The sequence below is a fragment of the Phyllobates terribilis genome, unplaced genomic scaffold, assembly GCF_046119375.1.
Source record: "Phyllobates terribilis strain yellow unplaced genomic scaffold, ASM4611937v1 Scaffold_9__5_contigs__length_417890890, whole genome shotgun sequence".
In the NCBI taxonomy this organism is placed as follows: Eukaryota; Metazoa; Chordata; class Amphibia; order Anura; family Dendrobatidae; genus Phyllobates; species Phyllobates terribilis.
In genome coordinates this window covers 83,004,904-83,024,148 of record NW_027362769.1, presented here as the reverse complement: position 1 = coordinate 83,024,148, position 19,245 = coordinate 83,004,904, and the positions used below count along the sequence as shown (strand labels likewise).

Genomic DNA, 19,245 nt, shown 5'->3' with positions numbered 1-19,245 from the left:
TAGGATTGGAGATAAAGTTCTTATAATTGTGTTGCCAACCTGCCAGTAATGCAGAAGGGTCCAAAAATGGGATAAAAAATGTGTTCTGACATCTTTATATTCACATTTTCATTGACCTGATCGTAAACTACAATTCTTCTAGTTACAGGAATCCGCTGTCAGTGATATGGCAAAATGATATTTCTTCTTTCCCCAATAGGCTAATGTTAATTTGCAATGTTTTCTGAAAATCTATTTAGTAGAATTTTTTTTTTAATTTATATTATTTATTAAGCCCAGAAAAAGAATAAGAAGAATAATAAAAAAAACACATTGGTTTCCAAGGTGCAGGACTATAAATGAATCTTGGACTGAATAGACTACATTCCCTTGGTGCCAGCCTGAGGGGTAGCAGACAATCTGACTTTTTCCGTATTACTGAAACTGTACAGTGCTACCAGCTTAAAACCTTTACTTAAAAACAAAGGGTCCGTTCCCCCGGTGCCACTCTAGGAAAAGAAAAGAATTTTAATCTGAAATGACTTCAGTGCTTGACTTTCTGCTTTGACCGCAGAAAACCCTGCAGGAGCCACTTCACTAGCCCAATGGGAAAAAGCAGCAATATAATTCTGTTTAGCAAGCTCAAAGTCAAGTGTTTGGGCAGCACAAACGTGCAAAGTGACTATGTAACAACTATCTGAATAGATGAGAAGAGGCTGTGGGGATCTACGGAGAGAAGGTCCAGAATGCCAATATAAAGAAGGCTTGCAGCCCCCAACTTTGTTATACACAAGTAAAGCGACAACTACCGTTTTGTTCAACTGTTTATACAGAGCATATAATGAAGGAAGTACGGCACTCATAAGGTTTTCAGGTGCACGGATAGGGTCCGATTCCATTAAATTAACTAATCAAGGAGTCCGGCACTCAAAGTGAAAATTATGCAATTTATTCAATCAATGAACTGCTTCTTTCTATAGTCTCATGTACTCCTCTGCTGCCTCATTTTATGCTATACAGACTCTGGTCATTTAGGCTACATGTGTAGGTGTGATGAAAGTCTGTAAGACCGAAAAGGCCCCAACACATCTGTACACACTTCATTCGATTGAATAAAATGCATAAATTTTCACTTTGAGTGCCGGATTCCTTAAAGGGGGTTGTCTGGTCAAAAGTGACAAGTCTGCAGTCACTCTGTGAGACTGCAGACTTATGAATCGCCCCAGCGCAGGCACTGTGCACTGCAAGAATTCGCCGGTATGAGACCTGGGACCGCAGGCTATGTACATGTTATAGATACCAAGAGAAATAAACCAAAATAGATTGGCAAAGGGGTATCTATATATTACCAAAAAAACAGTAAACAAGAAAAAATACCCTTAAAAGTTAACTTTTAATAATTATCCTTAAAAGTGTACTCTATAGTACAAGTGAAGATACAAAACTACACATATAGAGATACCATGAAAGGGAGGGATAATATGATAATAAATCGTAGTATTGTAGGAAACAGTAACACTTGCCCAAGACAGCACCTAATACAGATACTCTCCCTACCTAACAGCGGAGTGTTTTCACCCTAGGGTTCAGATGGTGTCCCTGCTCCACGGCGGCTGTCCCTCTCCTTTCCCTAGGTATCCCTAAACAAACACAATATTAACACACACGTATATAAAAAACAGTTCTAAGGACTAGTCATAATAGACATGCTCCATATCAAATGGCCATAATAGCCATAACCGTGGTGGGTGAACAAAATATATATGTAATTGCACAGAAAAGGTTCAAATATAAATATAGAAATAACCCACAACACGGAAAAAAGTATATACTGGTCAAGAATTATCAAAAAAACAATACTTATCTTATCTCTGAGGTTCAAACGATGCCTTGAGTGGTGTTCATTAAAGGTCTTTCAATAAGTAGCTGAACAGAGTCAATCCATAGTCCAAAATTTCACAGATATATAACGACACTCCAGGCATCCATTTTTTGAAACAGCCTTAAGATTGGTATAAAGTCATCAATAAGAAAATTATCCCTTAGGTTAGTCCCTTCGTCCCAACGCGTTTCACCCCCTCCTCAATATGGGGTTCATCAGGGGACAGAGAGTATTAGAGGAGACAAGCCATAATAGATGCCCGCATAGTAGCTCCTTGTATACCGGAATCCAACACAGCGTTTACATGTTATAGATACCCCCAGCCATTCAGCGCCACCTCGCTCCATACACTTATATGTCTAGTGACGCGGACGGCCAGTTGGCGCGCCTGACTAGAAGACGTGGCCTCGCTCAATACAAGTGTATGGAGAGCAAGGCCGTGCTCACTCGCAGCGGGTATGAATAACGCATACATACCCTCCGGTCCTGGGTCTCATACCGGCGAATCCTCGTAGCACACAGTAGGTGCGCTGGGGGGGTTTAATAATCCTGCAGTCACTGGAGACTTATCACTTTTGACCGGACAACCCCTTTAAGAAAGGAGAAAATGGGCAGTGGATCCCGGGCGCTGCCTAAAGTAATGGAGGTTGTAAGGGCAAACAGATTTATTCAAGTAACTCGTTTTGGAGTTGATTGACCTCCAGGCACACCTATTATTTCCTTACAACTTGTGTCACTTCCACCTCTATTCATACTTTGGTTCTCTACCCACTGGGTGCGAGTCCAGCGGCCGGAGCAGCAGCCACACATCATAGCATCATCACGCTGGCCAGAGTTGAGGCGCACACAACCCATCCAGGTGAATGACTAAATTTTAGTCCATCCTCATTCAATTCCAGCGATATCACGCAGGGGACGCCTCTTTTCTTTTTCCTCAGGATTACTTGTTTAGTATGTTTAGATAGAGCAGGAGTGTACAACCTTTTATCCAAGGGCCAAATTGAGGTCTTCACAAGGGCCACAATAAAACAAAGTGGTAATCCAATTTGAGACCCTTGTGGGATATCAAGAGTATACATAATAAATGTTTTATATGGGGTGAGAGGGGGGGAAGGAAGTTAAATTCTGTAACTTTCACCAAATGTTGATTCACCAGAAATGTCTCAGATGGGAATACCCCTGTTGAGTAGAACGCTAAAACCAATGCATTGTGTTGTGTGTGGTGCTGGACCTGAGGGGGTGATGCATGATTTGAAGAGGCCCAAACAGACTACCAGTCAGGCTTGTACAGGGCAGGACACCACAACTGTTCTTCCTGCACCTTTCGACACCTTTTTCCCCTGACCTATTAAGGCACTAACAAGAATGTCCATGTGTCTCTCCGTCCTCTCCCTGCACAAGTCACAACAGAGCATGCCTAGAAAACTCTCCTATAAAAGCCAAACATCTCCATCATTTGCCATGGTTCATGAGGCGGCTGTAAGTGATCTTCCCAAATGCGGTGTAGGGGTTTTCCGCGAAGGGATGCAACGGTAGGAAAACAGGAGGCATGTTCCTTTAAAAGTTCATGTGGGTTTATGGCTTCATAAATCCAGAAGCAAAACAGAACAGCAAAAGGCCTTGAGATCAGGCAAACAAAGTAAAAGTCCTTAGCAAGTCTCTGCTCACAAGCTGGGGTAGCGTCCAGTGTCCTGGCTTGGTCTGAAGACAAACACACACAGGAGGCCTTCTCCCTCCAAGCACACAGACCATGTGCCAAACAATAGCCTCCATTTTATAGGATGTTAACCACACCTAGAGGTGAGGTATGTGGGTTGCTGGACCCGCCCATCTCTCCTAGTAACCCGTACCCCGGCTCCCAGGTGCACCAATTAATCCTCTTAGTGCAAGCGTGCATTAGAGAAAATACACTGGGTTACATCACAAAGACCAGCCATCTCTGGGATACATACCTCCCATCGACTACACGACCATTAGCCACCTTACACCGGATATTAGCAGATAGGGTATGAGGGCAGTCTCTGTAGGCATGAGCAGAAAACCAATCAAAGCAGAACAGAAAATAAAGATTGTTTCACTGCCTCATTTTAATGATTAAAAATAATATAGTTGATCCACTTCCCTTAAGCAGGTATTAAATCCCACTTTCCGCAATGGAATGGAAGTCGAACTAGGCCGAGATCATGCTTAACTACTTAAATGCTGCTGTCCATTTCTGACAGAGGCATGTAAATGGCGAGATCACAATGGGGCATCCATTACCTCCCTGTGATGCAACTGTACGATCTCGATGTGTTATCATAGCAGATGGAGGCCCTGGTCAAGGCCCCCTATTGTCATCTTGGTACTCCTTGGCTTTACAGGAGACACTGATTTTCACAATATACTGCAATACTGAAGCAGGTTACTGAAAAAAAATAGTGTAACGTAAAGATAAAAACATTTTTTTTTAAAAAAAAAAATTTAAGTAGACTTCCATTTCCCCACTAAAAAAAATACATAAAAAGATTAGCATACTTGGAAATGCCACATCCATTGATCAAAATCTAAAAGAATTTAAACCACAAGGTTAGCGCTACAAAGAAAAATTAATTAAAGGACACCTCCCGCAAGAATGCACTAAGGACCCGGCAAAACTTTGTATGTACCCCATATTGTTACCAATAAAAGTTACAGCTGAGCGCAAAAAAAGAAGTCCTTATATATACGGTAACTCCATTGACGTGTTAAAAATTAAACCTAAAAAGCAATGGCGGAATAGGTTTTTTTCTGTCAACATTGCACCTTACTTTTTCCCCCTGTTTTCAGTGCTTTACATGTTAAAGTAAATGGTATCATTCAAAACTACAACTCATCCCTCAAATAAGAAGCCTTTATACAGTTATGCTAATGGAAAAACAAAGCTATTGCTCATATGTTCTTTGGTCCCCCCCCACCCTCCCGGATTCACTGAGAATCCCGTTAAGGATGCCATAAATGTGTGAAGCGAGCAGCCCTCATTGTTACTAGCAGGAGTAGGTTATGTGCAGCTTTTGTTTGCTTGCAGTTTGCTCTTTTAAAGCTTGTGTGTGAATAGCTCGTTCTCTGCCCTTGATTAATCATAAGTAGGAGTGGGATTCACATTCTCATCTGTTTCGGAGCTACGCAAATCTTTGCTTTATCTCCAAACATCCTTCAAAAGGAAAAAGAGAAAAAGTTTTACAGCTCTACACCCACTTAACACTTAATAGATCATGGCACCAAATCAAGTGTGCAAGATTTCCACCAAGATGCCACCTACCATTGTAAATTATGACAGCAGCTGTCAGTCCAGAAAGGCTACCTTAGGTGGCTCAAGCTTCACCTCTTAACAATGTGGACTTACTGCGGGGTCCACTGGGTTGCATCCACAGTATGTCTGCTGGCCAGAGGAGCGAGCCTGAGGCAAGAGTAGTTAAAAGGAACCTGTCAGGTCTGATAACGCTATTAACCAGATGTAGAGTTAATCTGCAGATTAATAGTGTTATGGAGGTGCCTAGCCACAGTACTGAAAATGCACCGCCCAGGAGAAAATTTCATTTTATGCTCTTGGGAGCCGGTGGCTTTCAGTCGTTCAGGCGTACCAGGAGCAATTACAGTGACCACTCAGCACTGAGAACAGCAGCTGTAAGCACTTCCCAGCACTGATTGATGGCAAGTTTTGCAGTGCATCATTGTAGAGCAGAATGTCAGTCAGTGCCTGGTTGTGCTTACAGCCGCTGTTCTCACTGCTGAGTGGTTACTGTACTTGCTCATGGCACGCCCGCATGAGTGAAATCCGGAGGCTGCTAGGAAAAATAAAGATCATTTTCTCCTTGGCGATATACTTTCAGTATGGCAGCAAGGCGCCGCAATATCATTATTAACCTGCAGGGTAACCCTATACACCTATAAATAGCATTATCGGAGCTGACAGCTTCCCTTTAAACTATCTGGGTAAATAAAAGAAGAGAATGAACCAGAGATTGAGTCACAAGACAAAACTGTAGTCAGAGTTACAGCTGAGGTCAAACACCAAGTGGTCAGTCAAAGGAAAGTCAGGCTAACCAGGAATTCTGAACAAATCAAATCAGGGTCACAAGCCTGGTCAGGATCAGGATCAGAAGAACAATAAAACTGCTAGGGCACCAGCAATAAACCAACTAATATCTGGCAACTCCAAGCACTATTGCTGGGAGTTTAAGCAGGGTGTGGCACTGATCCATTGGCTACAGCAGAGATGATAACTCCTGCTCAGCTGCTGGCAGCACACACAATCCGCCTGACTGGGTGGCACCCAAAGGTCCCAGCAAAGCTAGTATACCTGGCTAGAAAGAGCCTGCACCACTTAGCAATATTGGCCATTAACCTCCTCCATCGTCAGCGTATCTTGCAAGATGAATACAATGGCACATGGTGACTTATGTCACTGTAGCAGATCTGGGTAGAGATGTAACAATCGTATAGCCATACTCTAATGCTGTAAGAGTATAAAAATGTACCTTAATCATTTAATATAATTTGTTGGATCTGTTATCTGGTAGCTTATTAAAATAAAAAAAAGAGACTTGAAGTTGCTGGTCATACACACTTCATGAATATTGACAGAAACAACTAACCCGCAGACCAACCAGTTAATATGTCAGGTTTCAGGGATCTTTAACATATCAGACCCTTTGATTTATTGCGCTTTCCCCATTGAGAACACATGCACGCTTGGCCATGTCTGCTTGTGTACGAGGATGTCAGAAGGAATAGCTATTGACTGAACGTGGTTCTGCTGCCTGCTTATAGATATAGACAGTCAACGACTTAAAGAGGTTCTCCACTACACCCATTTTGATAACCAATTCTTATGACATTTCATCAGTATACCCAGCACCCCTATCAGGGGCCGCATATAAACAGTGTAAGACAGAGTGGAACAACACTGCAACTCATAAATGTTTAGTAGCGGCTCTCGAGTCCAATGAATGAAGCGGATCTACAGTACCTGAGAACGGCCACTAAACAGTGTTGGGGTTTCGCTCATCACACTGTTCACATCCTGTTGCTGCTAGAAGCTGATCGGTGGGAGCGCCGGTGGTCTTCCCCCAATGATCTGATAGTGATGCACTATCCTCAGGATAGGTCATCACTATCTTTGTAGTGGAAAACCACAATAACTCACTAGAAGTTGCCAAACTGTGATTTTACCATGAAACATTATCGATGTTAGCTGATGTATTCCAACAAACAGAAAACTGTGGAGAATCTAAGCCTTCGTAATGGCTCTGCATCTCCAAAGTGCAAAGAGAATATCAAAATACCATAATCTTGCTTTGACCTAATGCTGTATGACAGCAAAATGAAAAGTGGCAACAGATAATTGGCTTTTTGCACTTTCTCCTGATTATCAGATGCATCACCTAGGACATAATAGAAACGCCGACAAAGCCTTCGAAGCTGACCTTATCGGACAGAAATGTCTATATTTGGGACACAAATCTCCCTCTTAAACGCTGCAAAGAGAAAATCAGAAAGATGCTGTAACGAAGAATATGTTCAGACTTTGGCTGCAATATGCGATAACAGTCAGACGGGTCCTTTAAATTCCATTGTTGGAGGCACTGATGCAATATTTACTGGACCTTAAATTACAAACTGCGCTCGGGTAGCCAGCTATTTAAAGTGTTATCAGTTTGCTCCGTTGCAAGTGACAGATGAGCCATGAGCCAACAAATGAAGGACTATAAAAAAAAATGTAGGTGCAAGCCAAGGACAGAAATTGTGTCCGTTTGATCTTACATAGTCCGGATGTGACCCAACATAGCACAAGGAGGATCTGGTATAAATACTCAAACTGCAGACAGGGCAAGGAGAGCGTGAAAGAGCAGATAAGAAAAGGCAAGAAAAAGCCCCGGATGGCTCAGTGCTGAACGCATCGAAAGAACCCAAGACAGTCATAATGTGAACGAAGAATGACCCTAATGTTTAATAAAGATGAATTACTTTGGGTTTTCCAACCAGTCGTTACATGTCAGAGGAATTTAATCTGTGGATTCACACTTAATTGAACTCGAGACAAAATGATAAATTTCATGATGAGTGATAAAGTTAATTCTTGGAGAATGTGAACAAGCAGTTATCATATTCAATGTAACAATCTCCTGAGCTCCAGAGGTTAAAGTCGTTTACTGGCCTCCCCTCCTCAAAAAAGTGAATGTAATGGGAAGCCAGACTTGTGTTCTTCACACCCCTTGCACTGGGGCCTCAGAAGCCGGCAAATACTTTCCAAACTATCCTAGTTTGCGGGGTAGAGTTTCTCTGTGCAGCTGCCATGTGTCACTGTGAGGATAAGGCCTCAGACTGAGGGGCAATGAAGAATTTCTAGTTTACCTTGATGTTACAGAGGAATACAGCCCACAGATTTCTTAGGTTTCAAATCTTGAGTGTTAGGAAAATGTTCACTTGGAAACAGAAACCAGATACATTTCTCATAATGACCTACTGAACAATGCCAAACGGAGAAAGAGCATTTTATGTAAGAATCCATGTAGATCTATAACTCACACACATAAAAGTTAGAATAACCAATTCACACTTCAGTGGGTCACACTCAAAGGTATCAAAAGTGTTTTGGACGAGTGCGTCACGAGTGAGTCCGTTTTTACCATCAGTGTTTTCACGGAAGAAAGAATAAATAAATGACAAAGCTTCTCCTATACTTGGTTCTTGTCACCCGTGATACCGGAGAAAAACAGACGTCTCCGTGAGCTATGCATGGAGACATGATCTGTGAAAAAAAAGTCGTTCTGCAAAAAACAAGCCCTCAAACTTATGTCTATGGAAAAATAAAAAAAAATTATGGCTCTTGGCAGAAGAGGAAAAAACGAAAACGCAAAATAGTCATGTCAGGAAGAAGTTCAAACATTTGTGTTAAAATAAAAAAAACGTTTTGCTTTCCCTTTTTACAGTACTTACTGTACTACAGTGCATTATCTAAGGGTTACCCTATCAATGTATGACTGACAGCGCATTAGGCCCTTTTGATGAATTTAGACACAATTTTAAGTTAACCAAAGAAAAACAATTCGAGAAGAATTCATGGAAACTCATACATCACATGCACAGAAGTTATTATGCACATGGTTAAGACATCCGAGAACATCCATCCAGTATAACGTTGAAGGATTTGATAATGAGACTTGGAAAAAATGTGTGATCCTGGTTTATCTGTCCAATGCCTCCGTCACTAAAGCCATTTTTCTTTCTGATTAATTCCTTCTGTGCGTCCCTCATCTGTCTATTTGAGCAGAACAGTATAACCCGAGGCGATCCCTACAACATAAACGTCAAGATAGACATTCTGCACATACATCTGTTGAGGTAAATTAAGGTATTCAATCTGGACAGCTATTCCTTGATTAGATCACACGTATACATATGCACCCTAAGAAAGCAGTGATGTATTGTACAATGCGGGGTGGGGGTGCACTTATCTAATACGATCTATTGGAAGAACATAGTCATTTGGCTGAGCAGAAGGTCCAAACCTATAGGTTTATGGAGCAGTTGTCATGGTTAGTGGCTCGGCAGAAAACACAACTATCAACCATTATGTCGGGCTGAATTCATGCAGTTTAAGAGCTCACATTAAAAGCCTAATACAGTAGTGGATAAGAAGGAAGGGCGATGAATAAGGGCGAGTTTATGTCCCATGGATTTGAATCAGAATCTCAACAAAAAGTACAGTATAAAATTAGGGTACAAATCGGCAGCAGCAGGTTCGTGCCATACTAAGGGTATGTTTATACAACATTTTTGCAGCGTTTTTGGTGCATAAAATATGCAACGCTTTACAGTACCAGCATAAACAATGAGATTTTGTAAATCTAATGCACACTTTTTTTTTTGCACACGTATTTTGAGCCCTGGTTCATTTTTGCCAAGACGCAGTATGTACATTTATTCAGATTTTTTACATCGTTTTTCACCCAATCATTGAAAAGTACAAATAAAAACGTTGCAAAAAACATGACAAGACGCGTATTGTAAGCAACGTGTGAACCTAAGCCTAAGGATTACAAATCATGTTTGTTGCAGAAATGCCATGAATTTTCACAATACAAACAGTGAAATCAGAAGTTATATCTGCGCCAAAATAGGCCTTTAAAGGGGGTTTCCTCATGATCATAAATGGGTAACTGCGTATAACCAACAGAGGATATTCCAGCCAGCTCTTAATGTTTAAAATAGTTCAAAACTTTTATTCCAAAACATAATTAAAATAGGCACTCTCAATAAGGCCAAGCGAAATGCATTTTTCCAAAATGGCTAGAATATCTTCTATTTGTTATACGGTCAGAAGGCAGAAGGGGCGTTTCTGTGCGGAAGGTTTTTGGAAGCACTAATCAGGGTGAGCTGGAGAACAGAAAAACAGTAAGGTTCCAGAAGCTGGAATCCTACTGTTTTACATATTTTCCTACGTTTGGTCAGAACGTTGTTCCCGGTATACGTTACGGTCAGCTGACTTTCCTCTTTTATTATTTTTGCTTGAGATGGAGGACACCTGGATAAAAAATTGTACAGTGCATGTAAAAAAAAACCCAAAACATGCAGCTCTCCAATTTCCCGCTTATTAAAATTGGTCTCTGTTCTCACACTGTTTTTTTTAAATGTATAGTTAGACTGTAGAAGTGGCCAGTAACCTAGCCAATGAAGAGTCCCCAGTGGTGGCCAGTAACCTAGCCATTGAGTAGTCCCTAGAGGTGGCCAGTAACCTAGCCATTGAGTAGTCCCTAGCGGTGGCCAGTAACCTAGCCATTGAGTAGTCCCTAGTGGTGGCCAGTAACCTAGCCAATGAGTAGTCCCTAGTGATGGCCAGGAACCTAGCCAATGAGTAGTCCCTAGTGGTGGCCAGGAACCTAGCCAATGAGTAGTCAGTAGTCCCTAGTGATGGCCAGTAACCTAGCCAATGAGTAGTCCCTAGTGATGGCCAGTAACCTAGCCAATAAGTACTCCCTAGCGGTGGCCAGTAACCTAGCCATTGAGTAGTCCCTAGCGGTGGCCAGTAACCTAGCCATTGAGTAGTCCCTAGAGGTGGCCAGTAACCTAGCCAATGAGTAGTCCCTAGTGATGGCCAGTAACCTAGCCAATGAGTAGTCCCTAGTGATGGCCAGTAACCTAGACAATGAGTAGTCCCTAGTGATGGCCAATAACCTAGCCAATGAATAGTCCCTAGTGATGGCCAGTAACCTAGCCAATGAGTAGTCCCCAGTGATGGCCAGGAACCTAGCCAATGAGTAGTCCCTAGTGGTAGCCAGTAACGTAGCCAATGAGTAGTCCCCTAGTGGTGGCCAGTAACCTAGCCAATGAGTAGTCTCCAGTGGTGGCCAGTAACCTAGCCAATGAGTAGTCCCTAGTGGTGGCCAGTAACCTAGCCAATGAGTAGTCTCTAGTGGTGGCCAGTAACCTAGCCAATGAGTAGTTCCTAGTGGTGGCCTGTAACCTAGGCAAATAGTAGTCCTTAGTGGTGGCCAGTAACCTAGGCAATGAGTAGTCCTCAGTGGTGGCCAGTATTCTAGGCAAGAAGAGTGTGGTTGTAAGCTTTTTCCGACAGATCTTGCAAGCGGTGCTCTGAAAGCTTCAGTGATCTTGTGCTATACCGCTGCAGCAGAGGCAAAACTGCCATTGTTAACATCAGTGGAGAGCGCGCAGTTCACGATGGTGGTCCGGTCCATTTTAGTGTGGATAAGAACTCTGTAGAAGTCTGCACAAGTGTTTCCTGTAGATATTTCATTCCACCCCTGGACTTGGCTTGAAATCCAGTCAAAGATCACATGTATCGGTTTTGACACGGATATGGGAGTCAATTTAGCACCAAAATCTGCATCAAATCTGGTGATTGTCTGCATTCCATGTCCAAGTAAAAGGAGGATTCTCAGGGGCCTATATTGAGAAATTCTTCTTCAATACAGCACTATTATATACAGAAAAGAGAGATGAGAGAGGTAGATTTCTTCCCGGAAGGTACCTGGAAGTCTCAACACCCCACACTAGAGTCTGGATCTGCTGATCCTTCACAAAAAAAGGGTTAAAAAACAATTAAGCTAATAGGGACATTCATTATTCAAGCGGACAATGTGGTCACTGTGGGGCTGTTCATCAATTCACCATTAACAAGCCGATTTTATACAAAACAAGAAAGAAAAAGACAAGAACCTGGCCAACTGTGCAATACCCAATTAGTGTAGGCATGCAGAAAACTGTCTATTAGGAACACACATAAATCCATTTACAATGTTTAAAGAGAAAGAAAATAATCTAATATTTAAATCAATTATTTATTAAACATGATTATTTTCATAACGAATATAGAGAGAAATCTTAATATCTTCCAATTTTCACTCTGATCACTGAAATAGTAGCGGACCCTTCCTGTTCTGTACACATCATTTTTCAGTACTCGTCTCATTATCATCACAGCCAAGATAGGAATAACAGAGAGCAAGTATATAGATAACACAGGAACCACCATGCACCACAGATGATGGTCACAGACCAGTCTCCCTACTCACTGCACAGATCAGAGAGCATAGCAGGAAAACTATTCTACAGAAGTTAATGATTATGTCTATCGTGTATTTTATTTATTGTGCATTGCTTACATAGCGCCATCATATTCCACAGCGCTTTGGTTTAAACAGAAGCTCAGGCAAGAAAAGTGTCCCCATAATAACAAGCAGAAAATAGAACAATCAGAAAACTGAAATAATACAAAAAAAAACGTATCTATATACTTGCTCTCTGTTATTGTAATCTTGGCTGTGATGATAATTAGACGAGTAATGAAAAATTACGTGTACAGAACAGGAAGGGTCAGTCTATTTCAGTGGAAATATTATATTATATTATTATATATATATACACATACATACATATACACACACACACAGTACAGACCAAAAGTTTGGACACACCTTCTCATTTAAAGATTTTTCTGTATTTTCATGACTATGAAAATTGTACATTCACACTGAAGGCATAAAAACTATGAATTAACACATGTGGAATTATATACTTAACAAAAAAGTGTGAAACAACTGAAAATATGTCTTATATTCTAGGTTCTTCAAAGTAGCCACCTTTTGCTTTGATGACTGCTTTGCACACTCTTGGCATTCTCTTGATGAGCTTCAAGAGGTAGTCACCGGAAATGGTTTTCACTTCACAGGTGTGCCCTGTCAGGTTTAAGAAGTGGGATTTCTTGCCTTATAAATGGGGTTGGGACCATCAGTTGTGTTGTGCAGAAGTCAGGTGGATACACAACTGATAGTCCTACTGAATAGACTGCTAAAATTTGTATTATGGCAAGAAAAAAGCAGCTAAGTAAAGAAAAACTAGTGGCCATCATTACTTTAAGAAATGAAGGTCAGCCAGTTCGAAAAATTGGGCAAACTTTGAAAGTGTCCCCATGTGCAGTTGCAAAAACCATCAAGCGCTACAAAGAAACTGGCTCACATGAGGACCGCCCCAGGAAAGGAAGACCAAGAGTCACCTCTGCTTCTGAGGATAAGTTTATCCGAGTCACCAGCCTCAGAAATCGCAGGTTAACAGCAGCTCAGATTAGAGACCAGGTCAATGCCACACAGAGTTCTAGCAGCAGACACATCTCTACAAGAACTGTTAAGAGGAGACTTTGTACAGCAGGCCTTCATGGTAAAATAGCTGCTAGGAAACCACTGCTAAGGACAGGCAACAAGCAGAAGAGACTTGATTGGGCTAAAGAACACAAGGAATGGACATTAGACCAGTGGAAATCTGTGCTTTGGTCTGACGAGTCCAAATTTGAGATCTTTGGTTCCAACCACCGTGTCTTTGTGCGACGCAGAAAAGTTGAACGGATGGACTCTACATGACTGGTTTCCACCGTGAAGCATGGAGGAGGAGGTGTGATGGTGTGGGGGTGCTTTGCTGGTGACACTGTTGGGGGTTTATTCAAAATTGAAGGCATACTGAACCAGCATGGCTACCACAGCATCTTGCAGAGGCATGCTATTCCTTCTGGTTTGAATTTAGCTGGACCATCATTTATTTTTCAACAGGACAATGACCCCAAACACACCTCCAGGCTGTGTAAGGGCTATTTGACCAAGAAGAGTGATGGGGTGCTACGCCACATGACCTGGCCTCCAGTCACCAGACCTGAACCCAATCGAGGTGGTTTAGGGTGAGCTGGACCGCAGAGTGAAGGCAAAAGGGCCAACAAGTGCTAAGCATCTCTGGGAACTCCTTCAAGATTGTTGGAAGACCATTTCCGGTGACTACCTCTTGAAGCTCATCAAGAGAATGCCAAGAGTGTGCAAAGCAATCATCAAAGCAAAAGGTGGCTACTTTGAAGAACCTAGAATATAAGACATACTTTCAGTTGTTTCACACTTTTTTGTTAAGTATATAATTCCACGTGTTAATTCATAGTTTTGATGCCTTCAGTGTGAATGTACAATTTTCATAGTCATGAAAATACAGAAAAATCTTTAAATGTGAAGGTGTGTCCGAACTTTTGGTCTGTACTGTGTATATATATATATATATACATACATATACACACACATATACACACACACACACACACACACACACACTACTGTATATTTTACAGGCGATACGTTCTTTGTATAAAGGAAATAATTACAAACATACGAGTAATAGATCTTGGAATAATAGTAATAAGTTACACAATTTGACGTGTTAGAAAAAAAAAGTTCTTGTGCAGAGATTATAAATGTGTCCCTGCTGTGTACTGTCTTATTTGTTGTGTTCATGCATATCACAGCTCCTGACCAGGTAAAGAAGCATAAGTGAGTATACAGTTGACACAGCATGGGCTCGAAGCTGCTTCTTTCTGTGAAACTACAAATTTCCCTGCCTGTTTTATCACAGGAGTGATTTTTTCTGCTGTGTCTCTAACCCTCTGAGCTCATCAAAAATCTAGTGAGTGATGTAGGAGCTTTGGCAGGCGCTGAGCTCATATGCCACTGACTTGATTTAAGATTAGGTCAGTGGGCTGGAGAAGTGGAAGAAACTCGCTCCTGTGATAAGACAAGTAGAGAAATGTGTTACCTCACAGAAAGAAGCAGCTGTGAGCCCATGAGGTCATCTGTATACTTACTTATCATAAGTGGCTTATGCTCCCTACTCACTAAGAAGGAAGGGCTGTATGTGCCGACCAAGAACAGAAGCAGCTCTGCATGATAGGACACAACAAATAAGAGAGTACACAGCAGGGGCACATATACAAGATTATTTCAGCACAGAACATTTTTTTATATACATATAATTGTATAATTTTATTATTCCAACATCTATTAATTAAAAGTACTTTGTTTGTGGGACAACCCCTTTAAAGCGAGTGAAAAAGACCAGAGGGAAAAAAAATGGAGGGGGCAAGCTGTAGATGTACTATCAAGGGAAACTAAGGGAAGGATTCTGGCAAAGTTATCTGAAATCCATTCTGAATCATGCAATTTTTTTTAAATAGTCTCAGCATGTTGCTTCACCATTGAGACAGAGATAAAACCGAAAATAATTCAAGGCTCAGTGGAGCAGGGCGAGGGGCATTTATCGCAGCGCAGGTAGTGAATGTGTATTCCATAAAGAACAATAAGGACATTTTCAGAAGATTCAAATTACAAAAAAATAAATAAATTATTGTGGTCGACTCTCGCTGTAGTCCCTGAGTGACTACAATCATTTATTCAAGTTTTCAACTGCACAAATGGAAAATCATTCTGAATGTTACGTACACTCAGGTTATTAGAATATGAAAAAGAGAAAAGTATTGTATTATTACGTGGGAAGAAATCACTGACATCTATAACACAATGTGCCGATGTCACATACGTGGAGCAGAAAACCTGTGTGAAAGGCACCGAGTGATGTACCGGATAATGTAAATTATGATTCAGCTGGTACAGCGCATGCACTGTCTCAGGTCACCGTGAATGGCGACGTGGATGATGTGTGATAGTTGTCATGCCGACAGTGCTGCATGCTAGAAGCAACACATCATATAACGATTGTCAGACGTGTTCTAAGATCACTAACACAAGGCTCCGGAAACTGCTCAGTGAAGAACAAAGTCAGCTACATAATGTATTACTTACTATATGTGCAGAAAGCAATAACTTATGACTATATTGTGTTACCTAATAATGCTTATATCATCATGCGGATTCCTGTAGGCACCTTTATAATATACCCTGTTTGCACAATTATTTGTATTTTTGATTACTAATTTTATTATTGAACAACTACAGATCTGTCGAGCAATCCAAAAGGTTAATGAACCTGAAGATTGAAGAAAGTAAAAGTGAGGTTTTGTCTAACTTAGGAGAATGTGTGCAGAATTAGTGGGCAAATATTAGTGCGCAGAATTATTATGCGCTATATATATAACACTAGTGCTCCCACAAAAAGCACCGACCATCTGGGTACTCAGAAATAGATAAAAATAAATGTATAGAGAAATGATCGCACTAAAAAACTTTTGAAAGATACATTTTTATTAATGTCCTTTCAAAAAAAAAAAATATTGTAAAAAAGTGACCCCCCCAACACCCAACCAAATAAAAAAGGTCATCAATAAAACCAGTAGGACACTCCATCCGTAGACTGTGACGAATCCTACGCCTTTGTCGGGGCGTGAGGAATCGAACTTGATTATCCATCGAATACTTCTCTTGGCAGTACAAATATTATCTTGCTCGTATTTTACCATTCAAGAGTCATCTAAGAAGGTTGTGGCACATTCCACGTATATAACAGATCCCTAGGAACGACGCTATTAGACGGTAGCTTCTTTCATACAATACACTTTAATGTGTTCAAAAGGTCCTTTGAAATTCATTTGGTATCAGCGCACTATATTCCGTAGATATTTACAGAATTATTATATATGAGCCTCTCACCTAGCTAAATCAGTTCTCATACTTTGCACTGACGAGGGGCAACAGCCCGAAACACAGCGTCTGCAAATTGAGATTCTGATTTGGCTTTTATCCCAAGTCATATTGAACGACTAGTTAAAGGGTTGATTGTGACTTGTAGGATTGCTGCTTCCAATAGGTGGCGCTATAGAGTACAAGTCCTCTTTTTCTCTGAAGAAGGAATTTGCATATTAAATTTCCCAGAGGAACATTGCATAGCGAATAAGCCTCCTTACCTTGACATGCCAGAGCCGGTGTGTCACTCTCCACAAGGAGAAACGTTACCCCTTAGACCTCAGTCCAGAGCCTCTCATGCAGCCAAATCAGTTCTCATACTTTGCACTGACGAGGGCCAATAGCCCGAAACACCGTGTCTGCAAATTGAGATTCTGATTTGGCTTTTATCCTAAGTCATATTGCACGACTCGTTAAAGGGTTGATTGTGACTTGTAGGATTGCGGCTTCCAATAGGTGGCGCTATAGAGTACAAGTCCTGTTTTTCTCTTTAGAGGCAATTTGCAGAATTATTATGCAACTTAAGGAAAAACATACATTTTCCCAACTCAGTTGCTTATTTTCTGTTAAGTTGAGAATAATGACTAAACAACTCAAAATGTACAAAAATACATTTCTGACATTTCCAAAAAATATCAGTGACTAATATAGCCGCCCTTCATTTCAATAGCAGTCATAAGCCTTCCATCCATGAACTTTTGGGTAGCACCAAATACAGGCTCCGAGACATTGTTCAGAAAGGTGACTGTTTTCCTTCACCATAAATATCCTGTTTAAGTTCTCAATAGGGTTTAGGTCAGGAAGGGGCCATGTCATTATTCTTTCATCTTTAAGGCCTTTACTGGCAGCCAAGCAATGGGACTTTGAATTATCCTGCATTGAATGTGTTTAACAAAATGTTCCTGTCCAGGGGAGGAAGCAGACGAGTATACAGACAGGACAGAATGGCATCACAGCTGATTCTTTCTGTGAGGTAAAACATGTTTTTAAACAAACATGGAAATGTCTTACCTCACAGAAAGCAGCAGCTACAATCCCATGCAGTAATGTCTGTATACGCTCTTTTGCATCCAGGATCTGTGGTATGTTCAGACCATGAACTGGAGCAGCTCTACATGGTGAGACACAGCCATTACACAGTACACAGCAAGGGCACATTTATAAGATCTCAGCACAAGTACATTTTATTTAATACATCCAATTGTGGAACTTATTTTTATTCCAATATCTATTAATTAAAACGTACTTTGTTCATGGGACAACCCATTTAAGTTGCATGTTAATTTGGATAAGTTAGAAGCTTGAGCAGATAAGTGGCAAATGTACCATAAATGTAAGGTTATGCACTTAACAATGGAAACCACTGCACAGAACAACTGCTCATTCACACTTCAATATTCCATTTTTTTTTTCGACAGCAAATTGAACTACAGCTACCAGTGTCAGTCACTTACTGCCAAGGCAAATGAGATCCTGGAATGCATAAAGAAACAGAAAAGCACCAGATGGGAGCATACACCAACAAAGAAGCAGATCACTAGGGAATTCTCTGTCAGAGAAAACGGTCATGAACATGTCACTAAAATAGTTTGAAAGACATCGGATTCATTTTTCTAACAGTAACACCTGAAGAAGCGTTGTTAAAGCAAGGATTTGATTCAGGTGTCATATTTGGAGTTGGCAATTAAGTTCCCCCCCTCATATGATCAACATTGACTTTATTGAGATCAATATTGCAAGAGAATAGGTTAAATTTGATTGCATATTAAAGGGAATCTGTCAGTAGATTTTTGCTACCTCATCGAGAGCAGCATAATGTAGGAAAAAAGACCAGGATTCCAGTGATGTATCACTTAGTGTATTGGTTGCAGCCGTTCTGACACGGAGTTTTTAGATGTAGCAACGTTCAGAAAGCTGATCCCACCCACACCAGGCTTTCTATGTACATTGTATACTGACAATAAGCAGCTTATCAGAGGAGGGATGTGGTTGGACCAGGGTTAACGTGAGCTGTAGTCCAGGCAGCGATAATCTCTTGGTGATAAAACATTCATAGTATTGAAACAGCACTCAGGCTAATAAGTGACACATCCCTGAAATCTGTCCCAGCGTCAACCTCACATTACATAGTAAAAACTTGCTGACAGATTCCCTTTAAGTAATAAAATTTAGAAAAAACACTTTTCCTTACCTTTAAGGTTCGCGTTGGGGCCCAGCCCGTGCCATCTATTGAATGCTCTCTCAGTAAACTGAAAAAGTAAAAAACAATTGGAATATTAATGATGAATTCTAATTTCCTCTGTTATATCTAAAGTGGTATGGGAACAAATTATAGTAGATTTGGGCTTCACCAACGTGACCAATTTCTATCTTGAGGTTGGGGTACCGTTAAGTATTACTGTC

At 41.0% G+C, this 19,245-nt stretch overlaps 1 protein-coding gene across 3 annotated transcripts in view; it reads right to left on the bottom strand.

The window, feature by feature from the left end:
• The window catches only part of UBE2F (ubiquitin conjugating enzyme E2 F (putative)), a 241,232-nt gene that overhangs the window by 58,260 nt on the left and 163,727 nt on the right, over positions 1–19,245 (bottom strand). For all 3 annotated transcript variants that reach the window (XM_073646657.1, XM_073646656.1, XM_073646655.1), the window contains exon 7: positions 19,034–19,091. In XM_073646657.1, the coding sequence (XP_073502758.1) occupies positions 19,034–19,091 (58 nt within the window). The remainder of the gene's footprint in view (positions 1–19,033; positions 19,092–19,245) is intronic.